This window comes from Halichoerus grypus, chromosome 10, assembly GCF_964656455.1.
Source record: "Halichoerus grypus chromosome 10, mHalGry1.hap1.1, whole genome shotgun sequence".
NCBI lineage: Eukaryota > Metazoa > Chordata > Mammalia > Carnivora > Phocidae > Halichoerus > Halichoerus grypus.
Genome location: NC_135721.1, coordinates 48,203,226 through 48,227,103, shown reverse-complemented (window position 1 = coordinate 48,227,103; position 23,878 = coordinate 48,203,226). Strand labels below are relative to the sequence as shown.

The window sequence follows — 23,878 nt, the reverse complement described above, 5'->3', positions numbered from 1 at the left end:
AATCAAGAAATGTTTTGAAAGTGTATCCTGGAAGTAGCCTGGAAGACAGATGGGTGAAGGGTGATGACCTTGCGGCAGAAGACTGGTTAGGGAGCTATTGAGAAGAAGAAGAAGAAAAAGAAGAAGAAGAATTGTAATCATAGTAATAATAATATTTATGAAACACTTGCTCTGCTCCAGGCACTGTGCCAAGTACGCTACAGTTACCAACTCATTTAATCCTCATAACATCTACATGAGGGGAGTACTATCAGGAGTTCCATCTTAATGATGAAGGAAGCAAACCTAGATTCAGTAATTTACCCAGGTCATACATCTAGCACACCGTAGAAGTGAGATTTGAATCTAGGCAGTTGGACCCTTAACCAGCACACGATACTGTGATTGAAATTGTTGAGAAAGGAGTCCTAAGTAAAACAGTGGTATTAAGAGTGAAGAGGGCCAAGGAAGAAGGGATTCACATGGCAACAGCTTCTTGAGGTGCTGGGGTTTGTTTTAGGGAGAGCCATCCTGTTTTCCAGAAGTATCTGCAGATCCCACCTCTGGACAGTTGCTTCCATCAGTCAGTATGGCAGAATTTGTCTCCGTGAACTCGGGCTCAGGACAAGGTTTAGGAGTAAAGGCTGCTCACTCTGGGATTAATGTCAGATGGGGACCGTCTCATGTTCCAGAAACTCACCCTCTCAACAGTGGCAGGTAGAGAGGTGCAGATTGCAGGTCAGTTTAAGGAAGAATTTTCCATTGAAGTGACAGTGAGATTTGGAGATGCCATTATGCGCTAATAATAAACAACTTTATAAAAGCATAAAAAGGTTTTATAGCATAGCAAAAGAAACTTAATATTCAATATGGTGACTTTTGCCAAATCAGCAGTTTTGGCCAATATGGGCTTCACTGAGGAACCAAAAACCCGTACACCAAGAGCACTGTTTTTCTCTTGTATAAAGACTTATGAGTTTCTGAAGGTATGGGTGGCATTCATATGGACTTATTCTCCAAATCTTGAAATTCTGGAATTAAAGGCACCTCTTGAAGCTTCAAAGAAATAAATTTAGAAGACATGAAAGGAAATGCCTTTCTCCAAAAGGTAGTGTGATATGTACAGGTTTGGGAAAACTTAACGCAAGTGGAAGTTTTATTTTAGATTATTGGAGGAAGAGAGTATTGATATATTTCTAATATTTTGCGGCACACATTAGAGATCCCCTTAACCGTCCTGTAATACCATTGTCAGAGACTGGACAGTGAGCTGCTATGACTAGGCCTTCTATGTATTTTATCTATTCCTAGAAATGGGGAGATTCACAAGTGAGCCAGTTTAGGACAGAGAATGAGTTCAGATGACATTTTAGTGGGAAAGCGTCCTTGGAGGTCATCTGCTCATCCCTTTATCGTTAAGGAAACAGGTTTGTGTTAACTTTTGAGTCTTGTCCCCCTGTCTGTGAGGAGCATCCCACAGGCAGCTGTGGACATTAAACCATAAGAAAAGCAGATGAAGAGACAGATTTTAGGAGGCACCTTCATAGAAATGACGTATTTTTATCCAGTTGATCATTTGCCTTAAAGAAGTAGCCAGAGGCCAGTATAAGAAAAAAACATGTACTTTTGCCTGGAGCATGGTGAAAGTCTGGGTGAGAGAGGTGTTGTCCAGCAAATGTGGCCGGTAGCAGTGTCCACTGGGTAACTTCAGTCCGGACCACAATTCTGAATGGGGGACACAGAGACTTACCTCTGTTTACAATCATGGGAAGTCTATTTCCTGTAGTTTTTATGAGAAGGTATCCCCCCCCACCCCCGCCTCTCATTCAGTTTGAGATGAAGAGGAACTTCATGTGTTTTAAATATTTTCTTTAGACAATGGAATATTTGGATCCCAGCATAAAGGTGGGGAATCTGACTCTGGGGAGGGTATCAGAAGTTCCTGGAGGAGGTGATGTTTGAGGTGAGAAGTTTAATGGATTAATAGGAAGAAGATAGAGTGTTCCAGGCAAAATGACATGAAGATTATGGAGATGAAAAATACATGAAAAACCACATGAAGACATAGAGGTGAGAAAACATGGAGAAATGCAAGTAGTTCTTTTTTTTTTTTTAAAGATTTTATTTATTTGACAGAGAGAGACACAGCACGAGAGGGAACACAAGCAGGGGGAGTGGGAGAGGGAGAAGCAGGCTTCCTGCCGAGCAGGGAGCCCGATGTGGGACTCGATCCCAGGACCCTGGGATCATGACCTGAGCCAAAGGCAGCCGCTTAACGACTGAGCCACCCAGGCGCCCCCAGACATGCAAGTAGTTCTGGTGTGACTGGTGTATTGGATGAAAGATTGGGAGTGGCCAGAGAGGGGAGCTTCAGGGAGACGGGGACAATACTGAAGGCAGAGAAGCCAGTTTGCAAGCTCAGGCATGGTTCAGGCGAGAAATAATGGGTGCCTAAACTCAGAGAATGACATTGAGTGGGAGGAAGGAGAGAAGTGGATGGATAAGAGAAAGATTAGGAAAAAGAACTAACTGTTGGCTGTAGGAATAAAGGAAGAAGCATGTCAGGTGGCTCCTGAGGTTCTAGGTTGGGTGACCGGGTGGACAGTAGTGCCATTCACCTAGATTCAGAATCCTGGGAAGGGAGCAAGTTTGGACATCCAACTTTTGAGATATCTGTTGGACCTGAAGGTGTGCATCCAGGTGGGTCTGTGAGTTGGGGGTTCTAGAGCAAAATGATGGTAGTTGATGTTTCAGTTATGGTCATTCCCCCAGGCTGAACGTGTAGATCGAGAAGAGGCCCGAGAAGGGAGCATACTAGCATTTAGAGGGTCTCAAACAGGAGACTGTGAAGGAGGGTGTGGAAGAGATGTGGGAAGGCTAAAGAACCAGCAGAGAGTTTGGGACGTTGGGAAGGCTGAGAGCCCAGTTCTGAAGAAGGGTCCGGATTTAATGCTGGATTCTTCTTTGTCTCACACGGTTTGTTATTATATGTGCACTAGTCTTGTCGATTAAACCCCAGGGACTGAATGTTGTATTTCTAAAACATTTAGACTGGTGCTGAGCACTCTGGTAAGTGCGCTTCATATTTTTTTTGGTTAGCTGGTCAACCTTATTCTGCCTCCAACTCTACAAAGATGTCAGATGAGTTTAGGCACGATCTCCTTCCCTTTAATCTTTGTCCTCAGTGAGTGTGCCTATGTTATAAAGGTATTTGTGTCTACTACCAGCAGGCCTGGCATGCTGCCCATGGACTCACAAGCAGCTGACCTGTGATTTTAGTTTTAAAAAAACTCATCTAATCTACACCTAATCCAGGGTAGGGCCCAACCATCTACCTACCCACTGTGTGGATTTGTGACTGCCAGGAGGCAATGAGCTAGCAATTGGTGATTGACTGTCATGGAAATAGAGTCTAATTAGTTATATAAGCTTAAGCTGTTCAGCTTGAAGTCCACGGAAATGATACCAGGAAACTGAGGCATTTATATAGGATTGTTTGGACAAAGAAGGTATGGTACATAAAACCTTAGTGTGATCTTGACACCTATGCATTAATTATCCCAGTTATCAATCGTCTCTGTCAATGTCATAACGAGGAGAAATGCCTCAGCTTGTGCTCCCATGTCTTCCGCTGGTCATCATATTTCCCACTGGGAAAGTGTGGGTGCCTTAGTCTCTGTGTAGAGAGGGGTGGGGGGGGAAGATGGGAGGTTCACTTAGAAATTAAGGATCCTTCTTGCCGTTAGGCAGTCATGAGTAGTTTCTTGTGTTTAGTATCTCTTGCTGATAGCAGGAAGGATACATTTTATTCTTTCCCTAGCCTAGTGCAGAAGTAGAACAGAGCATATTTTTCTATCTTAATGAGCATAAAATTAAGTGCACAGGACAAAGAAAAGCACCTAGAGCCACATAACCAGCATTTTCTCAAAAATTGGATTTTTCTCTCCTGAGCTCTGCCCCAGAGCTTATTTTAGGGGGAAAAAAATCACTTCTGTCTGCTCCAGCTGCTCAAAGCGAGACATAAAACAGATTTTTCTTCAAGGAGAGTTGAGCCATTCCCTTGCTCTGTCACTTTACCTCTGTAGAGGAGGAAGACACACCCCACTGGGGACTAACAGGAGAATCAGTGACTTAATAGCAAGATAGCAAAAGAACCCTTTCCTGAAGCCTGGTGAAGGGAACAACAACCAAACAGAAGAGAAAATTCATCTGCTTAAGTTTGGAAATAGCCCCATTCTTAAACCATGAATGCCAGGGGCTGTCTACTAGCTTAAGATCAGTTGAATTAAAATAAAGGATGATATGGGGTATACAGATCGCAGTGTGGGGAGAAACAATAGTGGACTCTCAGAGGGACACTGAAGCTTGGAGAGATGGACTGCATGCTCTCTGGAAAGTGGGGAATGCAGACAGGCCCCCTTTCCCTCCCTATTCCAGTTTCTGATGGGGGTGAGGTATAGGGTGAGGACGGTTGGCCTGAGGGCCTGGAAACCATATCCTAGGAGCCAGCTTTGTAGCCGAGGGCCAGCAGCACCAGACAAAGGCCATTGTGCACAGAGAAATATTTGCTGAACCACCAAACAAAAATCCTGCAATCTGTGGGGCTTTATTTTAACTTGATGTTAACTTATCAGAGTGACCAGCTCACTCCCATATGAGGAAATAAACCAAAATCCTAGCATCAGGACAGAGCATAACCCAACCCTCAACACACAAACATACATCCGTATTTAGAGGTGTTGGCCCAGACAGACAATGCCTGAAGATGAAATTTCCTAGTTGTAACAGTCCACAGCCAGCCCCAATTCCTCCCATCCCCCTTCAGGCTGCTGAACTTTTGAACTAATAGTTGAAATCTCTCCACCATCCAGTTCTTCAGCTTAATTTCCAGTGATACACAGGACATTACAACACAGGGTTGTCCAGTCCAACATGTAGTACCAGAGGGTAGAAACCCTAGAGATAAACTTTTCCGTGGAAAGATTAATTAATAAAGAATCCAACATGCAACCCATTCAGATTCTGTGGGGAAAGTAGAGGGATTGATGTCCAACATTTAGAATGAAAATTTACATTAGAAAAAAACGAAAATTTGAAGAACTGATAGGTGCCGTCAAGGAAGGTGGGGGAAAAAAAAGGTTCCCTTTGAAACAGGAAATGAAAGATGAGGTGCTAGAATAAAGTTACAAAGAAGCCACACGAGGTGCAGATTAAATTCCAGAAGCATGCCATTGCACAAAGCACGCACAGCTGCACCAGAAGCTGGAAGAGGCGGCATCGGAGTTACAGGAAAAGCAAATCAGTGAGGAAGAGGGACTTGGAGGTCACTGCAAAACAGGAAAAGAAAACAGAAATGGTCCTAGCCAGAGTGGGGAGATAAGGGGACCCGAAGAGAGGCGGGAGGAGGGGTCCTGGATGCAAACTCACTGTCAGGGATGCTGGCAACATTCACTGGGGAAGAGCCTGGAACAAACTGAGCAAAGGCAAGAGTCAAAGGATAGAAAACTTTTCTGAAATGAAAGAAAATGAATAAAAATGGATAAATCATGATCCCAACCAACTTACTGAATTTCAAGGATGAAGAATCACCTACAAATATATTAACCGAAAAATTAAGTCACACGTATTCATTTTTTTTATAATTTTTTTTTAAAGATTTTATTCATTTGAGACACAGAGAGCATGAGCAGGGGGAGAGGCAGAGGCAGAGGGAGAGGGAGAAGCAGGCTCACCGCTGAGCCAGGAGCCCGATATGGGGCTCGATCCCAGGACCCTGGGATCATGACCTGAGCCGAAGACATACGCCCAACCATCTGAGCCACCCAGGCGCCCCTGTGCTCATTTTTTTTAAACTTAAAAAAATACTTTTAAAAAACATTCTTTTAACTGAAAGACATATAGGAAGGTATATATACCTGAAGTGTACAGCTCAGTAAGTTTTACAGAGGGCACATCCTTTTGTAACCACATCTAAATCAAGAAACAGAGCTTTTCCAGCCGCTCAGGAGCCCCACGCCCGCTCACCTACACCTGAGTCGCTAAAGCGCACTGTAGCCTGCAGACCAAATCTGGCTCTCATCTATGAGCTAAAAACAATCTTTATGTTGTAAAATGGTCCCCCCAAAAAATCAAAAGAAGAATAAGGTTTCATGACTCAATGGAGATTAGATGAAGTCCAAATTTCAGTGTCCATAAGTTTTCATGGAACATAGCCATGCTCATTTGTTTATGTATTATCCGTGGCTGCATTTCACCACATCAGCAAAGATGAGTACTCGTCGCAGAGACTACATGCCTTGCAAAGCCTTAAATGCCATGTGGCCGTTCACATAGAAGGTTTGCCAACCCCTGTCCTAACGTAACTACTTTTCTAACTTCTAACCACACTGATCCGTTTGCCTGAATTGCATATGTATCCTATCATAAATACGTATGTGTTCCTTTATATTCTGACTTCTTTTGTTCTGCGTTGTGTTTGTGAGGTTCATCTGTGTGTGTGCAGCAGCACCTGTAGTTTCTTCATTCTCATTGCTACATAGTGTTCTGTTTTATGAATATACCGCAGTTTATCCATTTGACCATTGGTAATCGTTTGGATTGTTTCCAATCTGGGGGTTATTATGAATCATGCCGATAGAAGATATTCTTCTATATGTCTCTCGGAACATGGATGTATAGATTTACATATTTACATTTCAGCTTAAGTTGCTACTATTCGTTTTCCAAAGTGGTTGTGACAGTTTAAACTCCTACCAGCGGTGCTCCACGTCCTCACCAGGAAATAGGATCAACGGTCTTCCTGCCGTTGTGGTAGGTGCGGCAGGTGTATCTCATCATGGCTTTAATTTGCATTTCCCTCATGACTGACGAGGTTGAGCACCTTTTCATACCTGTTCATACTTTTCTATAGAGGGCCCATTCAAGCCATTTGCCCATTTCTCTATGTGTTTGTCTTTTTCTTACTGATTGGCAAGGGTTCTTTATTTATGGTGGATATGATTTTGTTGTTGTTGTTGGATATGTGTATTGCAGTTCTCGGAATATTAGAAGTTTGACCTGAGAATTCTGTACCCAGTTATGTTGCCATTCACATGTAAAAGCTTCATTAAAACATTTCCAAATATACAAGAACTCAAATTTTCTAGCGATGAATCAGATAAGTAATGGATTGGGGAAGTTATATATATGATGGGACTGGTAGTGAACGCTAAATGTATTCAAATGTGAAGTTTGCATTTAAATAACTGTGATAATTGTTTTTCTAAAACAAGAGTAATTTATATACTTATATTTGAGATTTTATATCAAATATCTCTTTGATAACAGAGAGGAAAAAATATGTTCATGAGGATACCCACAAAAAGCAGGAGACAAGGTGAAGGAGGAGGTGGGAGAAATTGTAAGGGTGCTAACTTCTTTATCTGCAAAAGTACAATGAGCATTACTAAAGACATACTATAGATTTTTCTAAATTACCAGGGATGGGGGGTGGGGAGTAAAAGAAAATATAAAACCTGTAACAAAAGACAGGAAAGAAAAAAAACAAAGACACAGCATGGAAAACATGTCCTAAAATGACAGAAGACCATACATATGTTATGGCAATAAATGTAAATAGGGTAAACTCACATACTGAATTTAAGATGAATAGCATTAAACAGCACCAAAAAGGGTTAATAAACCTTATTTTACTACGAAAAAACAGAAGCATGTATTGCTCGCTGATTCACAGTATGTACTGCATTCTATAGAACATTACCCCAGCCTTGCAAAGTATTGTCACTTGTCTGGCACCATAACCAAGTACAAACCCATTGCTACAGAGAAGATACACACACACACACACACACAAACACACGTATGTATACACACACGTGTATATATACATGTACACATGTATACACACATATAAATATGTATGTGTGTGTATGTATATATAATGAGATGTATTTTCTCACGTCTATGTAAATATATATGAGATACATAACCTTATGGACATATAAACATATACATGAGAATAATTAAATTTGTAAATGTATACTAGTTTTATAACTGAGCATACTTGGTTGTAAGTTTAATTTTGTTCCATAGAATATCTTCTCCCGGATACAGACATATAATCAAGGAAAGGGATCTATCTCTATTATTTTAAATCTATCTATCTTACATGTTTTTATAGGTGTAGAATCAGGAAAAGGGATGTAGTTAAAGGAAACAATGCTTCTGAAGGACTCTTTGGGCTGCCTTGTAAACTGCCAAAAGGGAAAGAATGACTTTGCTTTTGTTTGGCTCTCGGAGCTCCGTCTGCCTTTGCGTTTTAGCGGCCTTCCCCAAGAAACCTGACTGTCCATTGTGGAGCCTGGCGTGGTTTTGGATCTGTATCTTTTTTCCTAGCTGCTGGGGTGAAGTGGCCAAGATTTGGTTTGCATCTTCTCCTTGAAAATCTCCTTTCTCTGCCTTTAACTGGGTAAGTTTTGAGCTTTTTCTGATTGGGGGCAGAAGGTAGTCACTAAAAGCTACATTATGTTCCAGTTCCAGTGGAAGATCCTGCAGTCAATCCATTACTTTGACTTTTCTCCAGACAATAGAAGCTGGAATAGAGCCCAGAAGTTCTGGCATCTTCTTGTATTCTATTTTCTATATACCATGTAGTCTCCCAGCGCCTATAAAGAGCTTTCAGACCACTACTTCCAACACCCACATTCTTACATTTTCTTTCCCTAGCCTCCCCTGGTCTCCCCTCCCTCCCACCCCCACTCCATATGCTTCTTTCTGCAATCCTCTCTGTGTTATGTTCAAAATAGTGTATATTTGGAGCAAGTCATTTTTAATCCTTCAGTTGAAAATATTCATTCATTCATGAAACATTTAAGCAATTGATAGGTTGAGAACGGTGCTAGGTGACATCCCATCTCATCCTCAACAATTCTGTAAGGTAGGAACATTGTTTTAACTGCTTTTAAGGCTCGTAAGGGTTGTGTAACTTGGCCACAGTCACACAGTTTGTTTGGCAGAGGCTGGACAGCAGCTGCCTATTGAGTTCGTATGATGCGCCAAGGACTGCACGGAGCCCTGTGTGTAGTTTGCGCAGGAAGGCATGAGGATTGGAGGCTGGGAAGGTAACTCGTCGCAGTTCCCCAGGGCTCTGCAAACTCCGTGTTCTTTCTGCTGTGCCATGCTAACAATAAAAGCGTGCTGTGATCCATGCCTTGATGTTTCTGTTGTCTGCAAGGTGCTCTGGGGATCCGGAGGGAAAGTGGACCTGAGAAGTGCACTGGCGTTTCAGAGAAGAGGTGCCATTTAAACCAGACCTTAAGAGAGGAGCTTTTCCAAAGAGCGGAACGAGGGAAGGCAGTGTTGTCAGTGAGGAAGCCCGTGTGAAGTCACGGAGGGCTTGCCCGGTTGTGTGACAGGAGCTGTGCTGGCCACTGCCGCGTACGGGGCTGGGACATGTGCAGGGGGGGCTCCACAGGGGCCTTGTGGACTCTGCCCCGGAATTTGGGTTCTTTCTCTGGTCTGATGTGGGGTCATCAGTGCGAAGTGGTGTGATCAGATTTTTGGGGAGGGGTGTATAAACTGGTGGAATTGGGTAGGATAACCTAGGAGGGCTGAGATCAGTGAGATCATGCCCATAATTCAGGCAAGAGCCTGACCCCGGACATTAGTGGGGGATGAAGAGCCTCCAGGAGCAGAAGCCAAAAGAGGCAGGCACGTCCCGTCAGTTCATCGGCTGAACTGCAACACACCATTGCAAACCTTTTATTGAGGGGCTTCAGGGAAATGTCAGAGGGCTGGGAGTTCAGTGAGATCAACATCCTCAGCCTGGTCGGGACCTCCCCAGCTTCATAGTGGCCTGAAAGCTCTGCAGACCCTTTCTTGTTTGTTTTTTATTTTATTTTATTTTATTTTATTTTATTTTATTTTATTTATTTTATTTTATTTTGAGAGAAATGGGAGGGGTACAGAGGGAGAGGGAGAATCTTAAGCAGGTTCCACACCCCATGTGGAGCCAGACACGGGGCTCAATCTCACGACCCTGAGATCGTGACCTGAGCCAAAATCAAGAGCCGGATGCTTAAGCGACTGAGCCACACAGGCACCCCTTCTTGTTTGTTGTTAAAGCCAGGAACACAACTGAACTCATTTTCACAAACTTGCTCTTATTCTCAGGGTCGGCAGTGACCCAGACACCGTTTTGCTCGCCTGTAGTGTGTGTGTGACGTATGTACACTACTGTATGTGTGATTGCACGTATACACGGACTACAGTGTATTATACATGTGATATTGAAATTTGCTTTTTTTTCCCCACTTAAAATATCTTGGAGGTCATTTTTTTGTCAGTAAATCTGGAGCTACCTGATTCCTTTTGATACTGCTTAGCATTTCATTATATGGATGTGCCATAGTGTCTTTAGAATACATAATGAATCGTGATGGACATTGAGGTTTCTGATATTTTGCCATTCCAAATGATGCAGTGAGTGTTCTTGTATATATATATCATTTTCACATATCCAAATTTCCAGAAATGAATTCTTATAAGATTTGAAATTCTTTGAAATTGCTGAGTCAAATGGACTCATGTGCATTTGTAATTTTAACATATTGCTAAATTACTTTCCATACTGCCTGTTTTCCTATACCCTCACCAACACAGGACATTGATGGTGACTCCTCCGAAAGGGAAAACTGTACCTTATTGTAGCTTTACAGATGTTTGAGCCATTTGCATTATCCTTTTTATCCTTTTTAAATTTTTCTCTTGAATTATTGACCTTATTTAGCTATAGGAGCTCTTGATATTTTAAGGAAATTAGCCTCTTGTCTGGTATGAATTCCAGATATTTCTCCCCAGTGTGTTATTTGTCTTTTGATAGTTATTACTATAAATTTTTTTTTTTAGTTAAATTTATCAGGATTTGTATGTATGTGCGGGGGGCTTTAGAATTTCATGTTATACTTAGAGAAGATTTCCCTTTTTATGAATATTTTTGAAACTCTCCCATTTTTTTTCTCTCAGAACTTGTATAGTTTAACTTTTTTTGTATTTAAATCTTCCAACTCTTTGGAATACATTTGGGGGTAAGGTATTAAGTATGGATCAGACTTTTCCCCCGTTGTCTCAACACCATGCATTGAAAAATTAATCTTTCCCCATTGATTTGAAATGCCATTAGGTATCTTCTTATGTGTGGATCTTATCTACCCAGGTAGACCATAAACTTTTAAAAGGCAGCAATCAGATATTATCCTATCTTGAATTCACCCCCATAAAGCTGAGCATAATGTTCTGTATAAAAGAGGTATGACAGTGTTTTTACATTTAAAGAATTGTGACTTATATATATATGGGGAAAGTACGCAAAACATTCACATACAACTCAATGAAAATTTATAAAATGAATGCCTGGGTAACCACAACCTAGATCAAGAAATAGGCCATTTCCAGCTCCTCAGAAGTCCCCTGTGCACCCGTCCCATTCACATTCCTCTTCCATCCCCCAGAGGCAACCACTCTCTTGACTTGTGACAATGATTTTCTTGTTTTTCTTTATCATAAGATTGGACCATACAAAATCACCATTGTTTGTAGGTAAAAAGCCATTGAATGTCTGCAATTTCATATTTCAACCTAGTAATTTTTACCACCTCTGCATGTGTCTTTAAACAGTATAGTTTAGTGGAGCCTATTTTTTTTTTAATATTACTTAAATGTAATCTTATTGTATTTGTTCTTTGCTATGCTTCTTTCCTTTACTGTGATGTTGTGGTGTTCAACCATGTTGTGGAAGGTTGTCAGTTCTCACTGCTAGATAGATCCTGTCATACGACTGTGCTGCACTTTATCCGTCCCACTGTTGCTGGGTTATAGGTTTCCAGTTTTGACTATTGAAAACAAGGTTACTATGAAAATCTTTGAACATGTGTTTTGATGCACGTAACAAAGGTTTCTTCTAGGACAGAATCGGCAAAGTAGGGCCTGCTGCCTAGTTCTTTATTTTTTTAAAGCTTTTAATGTTGAGATGATTTTACATTTATAGAAGAGTTGCAAAATTGGAACAGAGAGTGTCTGTATACCCTTTATCAAGCTGCCCCTAATGTAAACATCTTACATGGTTACGGAGCATTTAAAAATCAGACACTAATGTTGGTACAATACTATGAACTGCAGACTTTGGAATTCATCAGTGTTTCCACTAATGCCCTTTTTCTGTTCTAGGACCAGTGCGGGATACCACATTGCACTTAGTTGTCACATTTCTTTAGACATAAAACAAGCTCCACTACAGTATTCGTGTAAAGTTCTTTTTGTTTTCAGCCTTATATAATAGCCAGTCAAAACTGTTTTCCAAAGCTACTATTACATAGTCATTTGGGTCTCCTTTCTTTCCCTGAGAAAAATTCATTTAAAATTCATCCAGGTTGTGTGCATCAATAATTTGTTCCTTTTGTAAAAAAAAAAAAAAAAAATGCAGCAAACGTCCTATAACATAAAATTAACCATTGGAAAGTAAGCACTTGAGTGGTGGCATTTAGTACATTTACAGTGCACAACCACCACCTCTGTCCGGTTCCAAAACATGCTCTTCGCCCCAGAACAAAACCCCGTACTCGTTCAGCAGTTACCCAGCGTCTGGCAGCTGTCAGTCTGCGTTCTCACCATTCTGGGTATTTCCCGCGAGTGGGACCGCACAGTACGCAATGGTTTGTGTCTGGCTCCTTTCACGCATCCTGGTTTTGAGGTTCATCCGCATTGTACCACATGTCAGTACTTCCCTCCCTTTTTTTTTGTTTAAATTGTGGTAAAATATATATAACATAGCATTTGCCATTTTCACCATTTTTAACTGTACAATTTAGTGGCATTAACTACACTCATAACATCATGCAACCAATCCCCACTACCCATTTCCAAAACGTTTTCATCCCCCCCCCAACCCCACGGAAGGGCAGTACCCAGTAAGTCCCCTTTCTCCTCTCCTGCTAGCCCTGGTACCTTCTAGTTTAATTTTTATCTCTAGGAATTTGCCTGTTCTAGGCATCTCGTCTAAATGGAATCATGCAGTGGTTATTCTTTTGTGTCTGGCTCCTTTCACCCAGCATCATTTTTCCCAGGCTCATCCACATTGTAGCAGGTGTCAGAACCTCATTCCTTTTTATGGTTGGGTAATATTCCATCGTGCGGCTACCCCACATTTTGTCCATCTGTTGATGGACATTTGTGTTGTTTTCACCCTTTGGTTCTTGTGAATAATGCTGCTGTGAAATTGGCCTACAAGTATCTGAGTGAGTCGTTATTTTTTATTCTTTTGTGTATATCCCTAGGAGTAGAGTGGTTTGCCTACCCCGGTCTAGAACGCGTGCAGTGGTAAACTGAATTCCAAAGTGGTTCTACCGCAATCTTGACAACACTTGATCTTACCAGATTCTTCAGTTTTTGCCAGTCTGCCCGGTGTGCCATGGTGTTGCACTGTGATTTTAATTTGCATTTCCTGATTCCTGAAGGAGTTGAACACATTTTCACATGTTTATTAGCCATTTGAATTTCCTGTTTTGTAATGTGCCCATTAATGTTCCTATTGGTGGTTTGCCTTTCTAAATTGATGTTGATGAACCGATGCCTCCAAATAATGTTTACTCTGTGTTTCTGCAGAACAAATAGTGGAGAAAGATGAAGGTCCGTATTATACTCACCTGGGATCTGGCCCCACGGTAGCCTCTATCCGGGAGCTCATGGAGGAGCGGTGAGTGACGCCCAGGTGTCCAAGCAGAGGTGGGCAGTTGTTAAGAGAGCATGGCATTGAAGCGCCTCTCATTGTCATTGCCTCGTACCGGATGATGTACAGGAAGGAGGTCATGATACCCAGACTGTGGAAGGTTGACTACGGGTTTCTCTCTCTCCGTAGGTCTGCCCTCTCTGTCTTCCCCTCCCCTGCTCTTCTCTCTCTCTTGAACTATTTTTTTATTGATGAAATGTGGTGAAATGACTCTGTGTCCCATAGTGTTTCCCGAGGTCTGAATTTTGCTGCTGGCTTTTCTACAGTATCGTTCACTGTGTCCTTCTGCCCTCGCTATGGCCTATAAATTCGCAGCTAGAGCTAAAGACGTCATGGGAATCGGATAATTTTTTTTCTTTCTTTTTTTCAAAATGACTTCATAGGTGGTATTTTGTGCCTCCGCTAGGCAGAATAGAGTATCTCCTCGTTGGCCAGTGGGTGTCTATTCAGGTTGTGTCCTGAGTCGTTCTGACGCTGTCCCAGGTGTCTTTGATAGCTTTCTCGATTCCTCGTACGGCATTATGCTTGGGGCGCGCATTCTGCATTTACCCAAGAAGTCCAGGTCCTTTCTATTGGGGGAAGAAGTATTTAGGAAACAAACTGTGGTACTAGGTTTGCCCGTGACTTCTAGGCCATTTCAGTAGAAAGAGCTAAGATGTATGGGTCGGATTTTTATTTTTGGTTATTGATTAGTGATCAGATACATCGGAGGTTACATTGACACTTAGAATTCAAACTCAAGACTACAGGGTTTTTCCTTAACAGCCCTGTTTTGTTTTTTTAAGCAGTTTGTATAGATAGAGACTTTAAAATCTACGTACGTGTCCACAGCAGATATTAAATGCCACGAGTTCCAGTGTACAGAAGGGTAAAATAGCTTGGTGATTGAGAGCATGTGGACACTGGAGCTAGACTTCAAGGTCTAATCCTGGCCCTGCCCCTTCCTGCTGAGTCCTTGTGTAAGTTGCTCTACTTCTCTGTGACTCGGTTTTTGTATCTGCAAAATGGAGATGATAGAAGTACACGTGTGTTGTAGGAGAATAATGAAGAGAAGCTGAATCGATGTCTGGAAAGCACTTAGTGCTTACAGGGAAGGACCACATCCGGGGGTCTATCTCAAACACATATGTACTGGTGGAAATTTTATAACAAGCATTAGTATTTTAATAGTAAAGGCAAAGATTATGTAGACAAATATGTTTGCGTGTACATATACATACAGATGTGTGGAAGGCTGAGTGGCTCAGAGTTCCCACAGATTTGGGAACCATATTTTGTCTGATCAGGGGAGCCAAAAGAATCCTGTCATTAATGTAGCAGGGAACGTGATTTTGAACTGAAAAACTGTAATGGCATCCCTGAATAAATAAATGGTAAGATGGATGGAGGACTGTGATCTCCTGTAATGACTCTTAATTGTCCTGTACCATCTGGAAACATTTATATTCAAAGTAGCCCATCAGAAAAGCATTTGATCAAAGACCCGATCTGCACATTTGAGTCTGATTGAAAGGGTACCTCCGAGTCCATGAGAACGAAACGTTTAAGACAGGGTGTGTTTTGTACATGCACCGCCTGCATGGGCTGACACACATATGCGTTGCAGCGCCAAGGTTGGGGCAGCCAGCATTTTGGCCAGTGATTTTTTTTTTTCTTGTAGGAAATCTTGACATTATTGTTTGCAGGTTGAGGGCTGCAGGGGAGTCCAATGTGCACATTGATCTGGGACAGTTTTTGTTTGTGTTTGTTTCTTGGTAACAATTTTACAAAATTTCTAGACAGCTCTCTAAATAACTTTTAGTTACAGAAGAGTGTGTTTTGAAACAAGGATTAGGAGATAGTGATAAAGTTGAGATTTGTCCTTTTTTTTTTTCCCTCATTGCTTTAAAAATAACAGCCAACTGTAGATTCTTCAGAAACTGATCCAAGGGAGGAATTCCTGTCAAGACCAGGAATACTTGTGTTTTTCCTCAGCAGCTGGTTTATTTTTATCTTAAGGACCTTGTAAATTATGTAACAGATTGCGTTTCCATCTTCGTTAGCTGCTGGTAAGCTTAGAGCCAGATTTGTGTACCCCTATTAGGAGGAATGTAATTTCTCATCTTTGGCCCATGGGAACCTAGTCAGGTTCACTTCTGAGTCCTTTTGATATGACCCAAAGGAGTCTTCATTAGTTTGCTGGATTTCTCATACAATGAAATTTTCTAGGCCCATCTCTCAGAATACACACAAGACCCTACTGCTTGCATTTTGCATACCAACATGATGTGCATCTTTTCCCCCTTTACTCTGATTTCATCACCTGTTATTTTTATCTTATAGACCTCTTTTTAAAAAAGTTTTCTTGTGGAACAAGGAGAGGAATGAATGATCAGTGAACACCACCAGGCTGGGGGTCTAGTTTGTGAATGGTCCAGGCTGTCTCTTTCCCTAGACCTCTCCCCCGACCCTCTCTCTGCAGGACCACTCTACCACCAGAAGTTGGCCAAAGTCAGGAAGGGGAAGCGAACTGAAATCAAGGAGACGTTGGTGCTTTTAGCTTCTCTGGTAAAGATTTGGAAAAAGGAGGGGGAGGTCAAAACCAAATCCTAAAATATTTTCCCAATTTATTTATGGGTTCCACACATGGGGAACCCAGGTCCCCATTGACATAGGTAATTGTAGTCAGTAGTTCAACCTTATATCTGAGAAGGGTGTGCTGCAGAGCCCCGTGTCCTCTAACTGGAAGGGGATTCTGTGTAGCCTAGGAGTTCATTCAATGTTTATCTGAAAAACAGAGAACCAGGACTTGCTGGCAAAGCCTCTGAGTTTAGGGGAACTAGTCTCATTATTGTGTGATAAAGGTAACCCCAAAGAAGTCCAACTTTAGATCAGTGGTTCTCAAACTTGAGCATGCTTCATAGTCTTCCGGAGGACTCGTGAAAGCACAGATCCCTGGCCCCACCCCAGAGTTCCTGACCCAGCAGGTCTGGGATGGGACCCGAGAGTCTGCATTCCTCCCGAGTTCCCAGGTGATGCTGGTCTCAGCACCACCCTTTGAGAACCACTTGCTAAGATGATCAAGTTATCCCTCAGAATAAGGTTTCAGCCTATCCTTTCAGACTTTGCTTAGGGTCTAGGAGTTCATCTGTCTACGGGGATGAACATCATCTAGACGTTCTAGAATATCATCTTAAGGATAGGCCATCGAGTGAGACATTTAAGAAAAAAAGAGCCAAATCCAGAGTTGATTGGTTGTCTTTAAGCACAGACATAGTTCTGATTTAAAAAAAAAAAAAAAAAAAGGTCTAGCTGTTCAGACAGTGCTTGGCCCTTTTATTTGCTCTTGAATATTCAGTTCAGTGCAGGAAGTGTTTCTCACACGGGCGGGATGGTGGGGAAGGTACTGGTCAGAAAGCTCGCGTCAGTGTCCTCAGCTCACCCTCCTGTGGGGAACATGATATCCCGTCTGTTTCAGTGAGAGCAGCATGGACACCTCGGGCTGTTCTTCCCACAGCGACCCCAGGACACATCAAGTACCCAGGCTTTGCACTTGGGGGCCACTTCCTGATAAATGTTTGTGAAATTGAAAGTTTTCCAGGAACTGAACAAAAGCGGCACTATCTGGTCTTTTCCTCTGGAGCCAGGCCATACCATGTCAACTCCCCAGAGTCCTGTCCCCAAACACATTCTATAAGGGACTCACATAGCCATAGAATTTTCACGTGCTAATTCTCAGAAACCCTTTCTCTGTTTCACTCAAGATCTCCATGAGCTCAAAGAAACTGTACATCAGTATTTTAAAAAATAATTTGTTTTCTTTCCCAATTACAAAAATAGAACCTGTCTATAAAAGTCTTTCTTTAAAAAGCTAAGAATGAATAAAGCTCTCCAGCAATTATCCAGAAGAAACATGCTTACCCTTCAGTTTTTTCTAAGCATTTATAGCTATACATATGTATATAAATTTTAAACGAAATGGGATTACTGTTTGCAGCTGCTTCCCCCCCCATCGCTTAATTTCTTCCATGTTAGTTATATCAAATCCTTTTTGATGGCTACATGGTTTTCCATTATATGGAAATTTATTATATTTTATTTAGCCAGTCCTATACTGGATATTGAAGTTGTTTCTAATTTTTCAGTTGATGCAACAATGACTATCTTGTTCCTAAGTCTTGGTGTATTTGTACAGTTATTTCAGAGGTGTAGAGAATCCTGGAAGCGGAGCAGATGAGATAAAGAATACAGGTCTCCCTCACTATCCAGAAGTAGAGCATCCCTTGGAAAACTTTCCTAAACCAAAAATGGCAGTAAAGTGAAGAAGCAGTTACCTTTAACTTATATGGAAAAATGTTTGAGCATTCCTGGACCCCCCCAAAATAACCTCTTTTAGGCTTTTCTGATACCTTAAGACACATCTGGCTAATGGATACACAGAATAAATCAAGACAAAGCATAGATGCTCACAGACACAGTTCAGAGCTCTGGCAACTGGGTACTGGGATGTTGAGTGGATTTCCTGGGGAAGGAGCTCAATGGGGCCACTCTTGCCCCGGTGCTCGGGCCTCGCGCTGCCTCCATAATGGCTCATTGCGAAACAAACGCTGAACGCAATTTTCGCTTTTTGCCTTTCTTTGTAAAAGCAGAAATTCTCTTTGGATTTCTTCCAGTTACCAAAAACTAGGGGCTGATGTACGTGTTCGTAAGAGCAAAGTGGTATAACATGAACTTCTGAAAAGTGAGGGATACCTGTATGTGTAACTGTGTGTGTGCGTGTGTAGAGAATATGTAAACTGGAGCAGGCATGATAACATTGCTCTCTATTAAATAGTATATTAAAAATAATAGGGCATGGCCAACTCGGATTCATTACAGAAATACAAGGATAGTTTGATTTAGACAGTCTGTTAAAATACCGCACCGTATCAGTTGATGAAAGGAAAAAAAAAAACATTCAGGCATCTATGTCCTTTGATGCTAGAAGTGCTTTTGATAAAAGTAATAATTCTTGATTAAAAATCCTTAGAACAGGAGACCCTTAGTAAGTGCCTTCAAAGTAAGGCAGTCTCTGTCTCTTTCCCGAAGTCAGCTGGCTTCACACTCAGTGATGAAGAGTCGGCAGCATGTTAGTGGAGGCAAGAAATAAGGAAAGGTGCCTGTTGGCACTTCCGGAGCCCTGGCTGGTACAGAGAGACAGGAGCCTGAAATGGGGCGTGAGGAGTAGACAGGAGGAGGTGACAACGGACCCTGCTTGCAGATGATAGGACTTCGTGCCCGAAACTAAAAAGCTATTACAAATAAGACGGTTCAGTCAGATGGCTACTTACGTTGTTGAGAATTAATATTCAGTGAGCCCTTCCCTCGTGCCAAGAACTTCAAAGCACCTGAAACCGTGCACCCCCTGGGGACGATCTTTTTTGTTCTCTTTCCAAATCTAAGACTTGGACTTTCAAAGTCCATTTTACAGGTTAGGAAATGGAGGCCTAGAGAAGTTCAGTCACGTGGCTACGGTCCTGTAGGCAGAAAGTGGCCGGCCGGCACTGCGGTTGCCGTTGCCCGTGGCACCGGAGTTGTGTGGCCTTGCGCTGGGCCGCTCGGCTCCGGGGACCGTGGTTTCATCACCTCTGGAGGAGACGGCCTCGGGATCCTTGCGTGTGCGCGCGCGCAGACCAGGACAAGCGTGTGTGCGGGATGTGCGTGCTGGATGTGCGTGCTGTCCGGGGCTGTGGCACGACCACAGCTGGGGCTCGGGAGGGCCCCTTCCCCCGCCTCAGCTGTCTGTCCTCCTCATGCTCAGATGTCCGCTGGGGATTGTGGAAAGAAAACAAGGCTTTCCCTGTTTACCTTCTTCTGCCTACTGAATTTACAAATCACCAACTCTCAGAGTGACTCAACTAACAGGACTGGGTACCAAGGCCCATGTTTAGCCGCTGGCTTGAGCACCCTCCTGGAGGCTCGGAGGTAATCCTCAGGGACGCTGTGCTTGACGGCCCCCTCTGCCCTGGGACAGAGCTGGGCCAGATGGGCCAGAGGCCCTGGGAACCCGTACGTGGCGGCTGCATCTCCAGAGGCTCTCAGCACACAACAAACATTTAAACTCTTCTCCTTCTCTGTCGACCCCACGGTAACAAAACCCACGCTGAAGCACACTGAGGCTTGCCTTCTTACCATAAGCTGCTCTCCTCTGGGCTCCACTGTGCTGATGGTGGCTTCTGTCTCCGTCTCCAGGTACGGAGAGAAGGGCAAAGCCATCCGGATCGAGAAGGTCATCTACACTGGGAAGGAGGGCAAGAGCTCGCGCGGCTGTCCCATCGCCAAGTGGGTGAGTGTCGAGCCCCTGCGGCTAGGGCTGTGCCTTGCTGCCCTCGCCACAGGCCAGGCCAGGGCTGTGTAGAGCAAGTAGACACGCTTCCTGTCCAGGGGAACTTTGGAGCCGGCACCTGCGCTCGGTTAAGGTCATTTTCCCCCAGCCTGAGCTATCTGTCCTCGTTTTGTTTAAACGCCAGCCCCTGGAATCCTGGGCTGGCCTCAGACATGCTCTAGTCCATATGCTTAGTTCATACTCTCCCCGTGGCTCAGGGACGTGGTTGAGGGGAGGCATAGAGATGTCCCCTCACTCCAGGCTGGGCCCCACTGTGGACCATTTAACTCCTCTGCCCCTGCACGTGCTACTGGCGTTCCCATCTCCCGTCCAGAAGAACTAGGCCTCCAGGCAGGGTCGGGGACAGTCGTACATCTGCGTGACTTCTGAGCCGCTGTTGCCTGTGAGGCAGCCTGAGTGTCTCAGCAGGGGGAACGGCAGTGACGGAGACCCCCACTCCCCCACCCCCACACACACACACAGTTTTCTGACCTTGCCTTTCTAGTCCTCCAGGAGATCTTTAGCATCACTGCAGAATCTGTCCTTGAGAGCAGCCACGGGGTCATCAGGTAGCCGTGAGCTTAAAATTTTGAAGAGGGGTGGTGCTGAGTTGTGTGGTGTTCTTTTCTAGCCATCTCCCTTAGTGCAGTGGACGTCTCTGGTTTGCCTACACAGCCACCAAATACCCTATCTGTTTTGGTGGTAGAGCTCATCCACACCTCCCTGGAAGTTGGCAAAGGGACAGGTGTCCCCTTTCCCTGCCCCCCTCCACGGAGAGGCGACCCATAAATGCGAAGAAGGGCAGATTGTTCTTGGTGGCAGCATGGCTACGGGCAAGTGGCAGCATGTAGCTGCCTGTGGTGGAGGACACTTCCCGTGGTGCTCCCTGCCCACCGGCCCCTCTGGTCTTATGTCTAGAGCCTGGGTTTTCCTTTCCAACCAGGTTCATGTCTTTGCTTACCGCCAGAACCCCTAACCAGTACGTTCATCTAAAAGTAGTGTGCCTGGCAAATTCGGGGCTTGACTGGCCAGGACCTTGGGGACAGAGTTGAGGCTCACATGGGTACCTAGTAAATGTGTGTTGAGGGAAGGATCTAAGAAAGCAGTGGGATGGCCCAGGGAGCCCACTGGTAATTGTCAGTTTTAAGGTGGCCTGCACAGGGTATGGAAGTCGCCAGGCGTGGGAGTTAAGGGAGTGACCCAGGTCTCATTCCTAAGGCTCAGTGTAAATGGAGACACGCCAGAAGCAAACACCACGGACAGCAAAAGTGGGCTTTCGGTAGAACTATGACCCATGGAGATGCTGCTTGGGCCCGCCTGTACCGATGACCGGGGGCAGAAGGCAGGTATTTGAAGGCCCGTTGAGGGCACAGTGGAACAGACCTCGTGGGGAAACCCAGGGCTCAAAACTAAGTACCAAGAGTGGGAGCTGCGGGAAGACAGATTTGGGCTTCTGTTGGGTACAGTGACCAGGGAGTTCCTGCGCAGAATCTGAGCGGGCTGTCTGTGGTTCTGTGGTGGCTTGTGAGCCATTGGTGTTGGCATGCTCAGGTGTTGGTGTCCTCCTGCCCTTCCATGGGCCCTTCACGTTTGCATTTTGTGCGTTCAGTCCTGCTGGCTTCCTTCATAGTGCGGGTAGGGAGCTCCACTTTAGTTAGTTTTCTAACGGTTTTTTTGAGTGTAGCCATAGGCCTGTGAGGGTGTGGCCACAGAGAGCTGTCTGCTTGTGCTGGTCGTGTTTATGTGTTTGCCACTTGGGAAACCAAAAGGATGTGGCCTCAATGTCCGCTTGGACTGGCAAATGTTTGCGTGCTCTGAACACACATCACACGTGGGCGCCATGAGCCAGTGCCCTGCCCTGTGCGCTGAGCAGACATTGACAGTGGTGCCTCAGAAGCTCCGGTGACAGGACTGCTGTCTTGTGTGTGTGTGTGTGTTTAAGAGTGTTATTTATTTATTTGTCAGAGAGAGAAAGAGAGTGCATGCACACACAAGCAGGGAGAGCGGCAGGCAGAGAGAGAAGCAGACTGCCCGCGGAGCAGGGAGCCCGACACGGGGCTCAATCCCAGGACCCCGGGACCATGACCTGAGCCGAAGGCAGACGCTTAACGACTGAGCCACCAGGCGCCCCTAGGGACTGCTGTCTTACCAGTACCTGGGCCATGCACAGCTGCTCACGGTACGGCCGGCTCAGTCTGCGGAGGCCGGGCAGTCACACAGCGAGTCCTCTCACGGCATGACTTAGTGACGTGGTCATAGGTTACTTTCCCCCCCCCCAAAAAAAAAAAATTTAAAAAATAATGATGTCACCGATGCTTCCCTAGGTTGGCTCAAAGTAGGAACTCGTGGGCCAGAGATGTGTTTTGTTTAGCATGCAAGGTGCCCCTTAAAATTTTGAAGGAAATTCTGACACCTGCTGCAACATGGATGAACCTTGAGGCTGTTACACTAAGTGAACTAAGCCAGTCCCAAAAGGACAAGTTCCGCGTGATTCCACGTGTATGAGGTTCTGCGCGTAGTCACACTCCTCGGAGGGTCAGCAAGTAGAGTGGTTGTCACCATGGGCTGGGGCAGGAGAGAGGGGAGAGAGTGTTCCATGGGTACAGAGTTTCTGTTTGGGACGAGAGGACGTCGTAGAGGCGGACGGAGTTCTGGTGGCGGCTGCGTACTTAGCCACTGAACTTTACATTGAACGATGGCCACCGAGGTCAATTTTATGTCCTGTATGTTTTACCATGGTTTAAAACGTTGAATTAGATGCTCAACTCTTTAAAGGGAGAGGTTGCATGTAAAGTCTGGATCTCTGTTTTCTTGTTAAAATGGGGAGAGGTGGCTGTACGAGGCTGAAATTCTCCCCAGGCAGTGGCTGATGGAGAGGAGGCCTGGCTTATTTCTTTTGAAGGGGCAAGTGCTTTTTTCACATGGCCATGGTCCACACCGCTCCCCAGTTGTCCGGCTGGCCCACTCTCCTTATTTGTCCTGCCTGGCTGGCTGCCTCTTTGGATGTCTCCCTGCACTGACATACTCAGGACCGAGTGTGTCCGCAGCCCAGGCACCTCCTGACCCCCAGACCCAGGCTACTGGGGTCTACGAGAACTGGCCACTCTCAGCCCCGGCACGTTCCCAGTTAACTCGCCACGAAACAACCCACAACCTACCCACTCTCCCCTGCCACAAAAGTGGAAATCCATTTAAGACTTTCTCCTCTCCCTCAGCCCCTAGTCAGATGGTCCCAAAGCCACCTTTCTCCTCAGTGTGTCTGAATGCATTCCTTTTCCCATGTTATTCCCCACTGCCCTAGTTCAGCACTTTATCCACTTTTGCTTGTGTTATATTAGTGGTCTCCCTGTCACTCTCCCCCACCCCCAACCACCTACTCCCCTTCTAGAGCAGGAAGCTACTTAGGAAAGCCCCTTGTGTAGACTCCTCTGTGGAACCCCCACCTTGAGTCCTTGTCCCCTCAAAGCCCTTCCCAGTCTGCCCTCCTCCTTCCCCTCTTCATGGGCCCTCATCAGCTCCCAGAATTAGTTGGGGTTCTTAGAGGAGGTCAGCCACCTCATCCCCCAGCTCCCGGGCCCTTCGCCGTGCCATATCCTTTTGGGAGCCAGGTCAGAGTTCTGGGAGTGAGTGAGAGTGGGGTTGGGGGAGAGCCTGGCTGAGGAGCCATGCAGCGCGGAGCCCCAGGCCCTTGCTTTTTGTGTTCTTCAAGAGCTTTATTGAGATACAATTCATATACCATACAATTCATCCATTCAAAGTATACAGCTCACTGGTTT

General features: G+C 44.6%; 1 protein-coding gene across 4 annotated transcripts in view; it reads left to right on the top strand.

The window, feature by feature from the left end:
* The window catches only part of TET3 (tet methylcytosine dioxygenase 3), a 97,561-nt gene that overhangs the window by 54,703 nt on the left and 18,980 nt on the right, over nt 1–23,878 (top strand). For all 4 annotated transcript variants that reach the window (XM_036087593.2, XM_036087591.2, XM_036087595.2 and 1 more), the window contains 2 exons: nt 13,636–13,726; nt 19,970–20,063. In XM_036087593.2, coding sequence (XP_035943486.1) covers nt 13,636–13,726; nt 19,970–20,063 — 185 coding nt within the window. The remainder of the gene's footprint in view (nt 1–13,635; nt 13,727–19,969; nt 20,064–23,878) is intronic.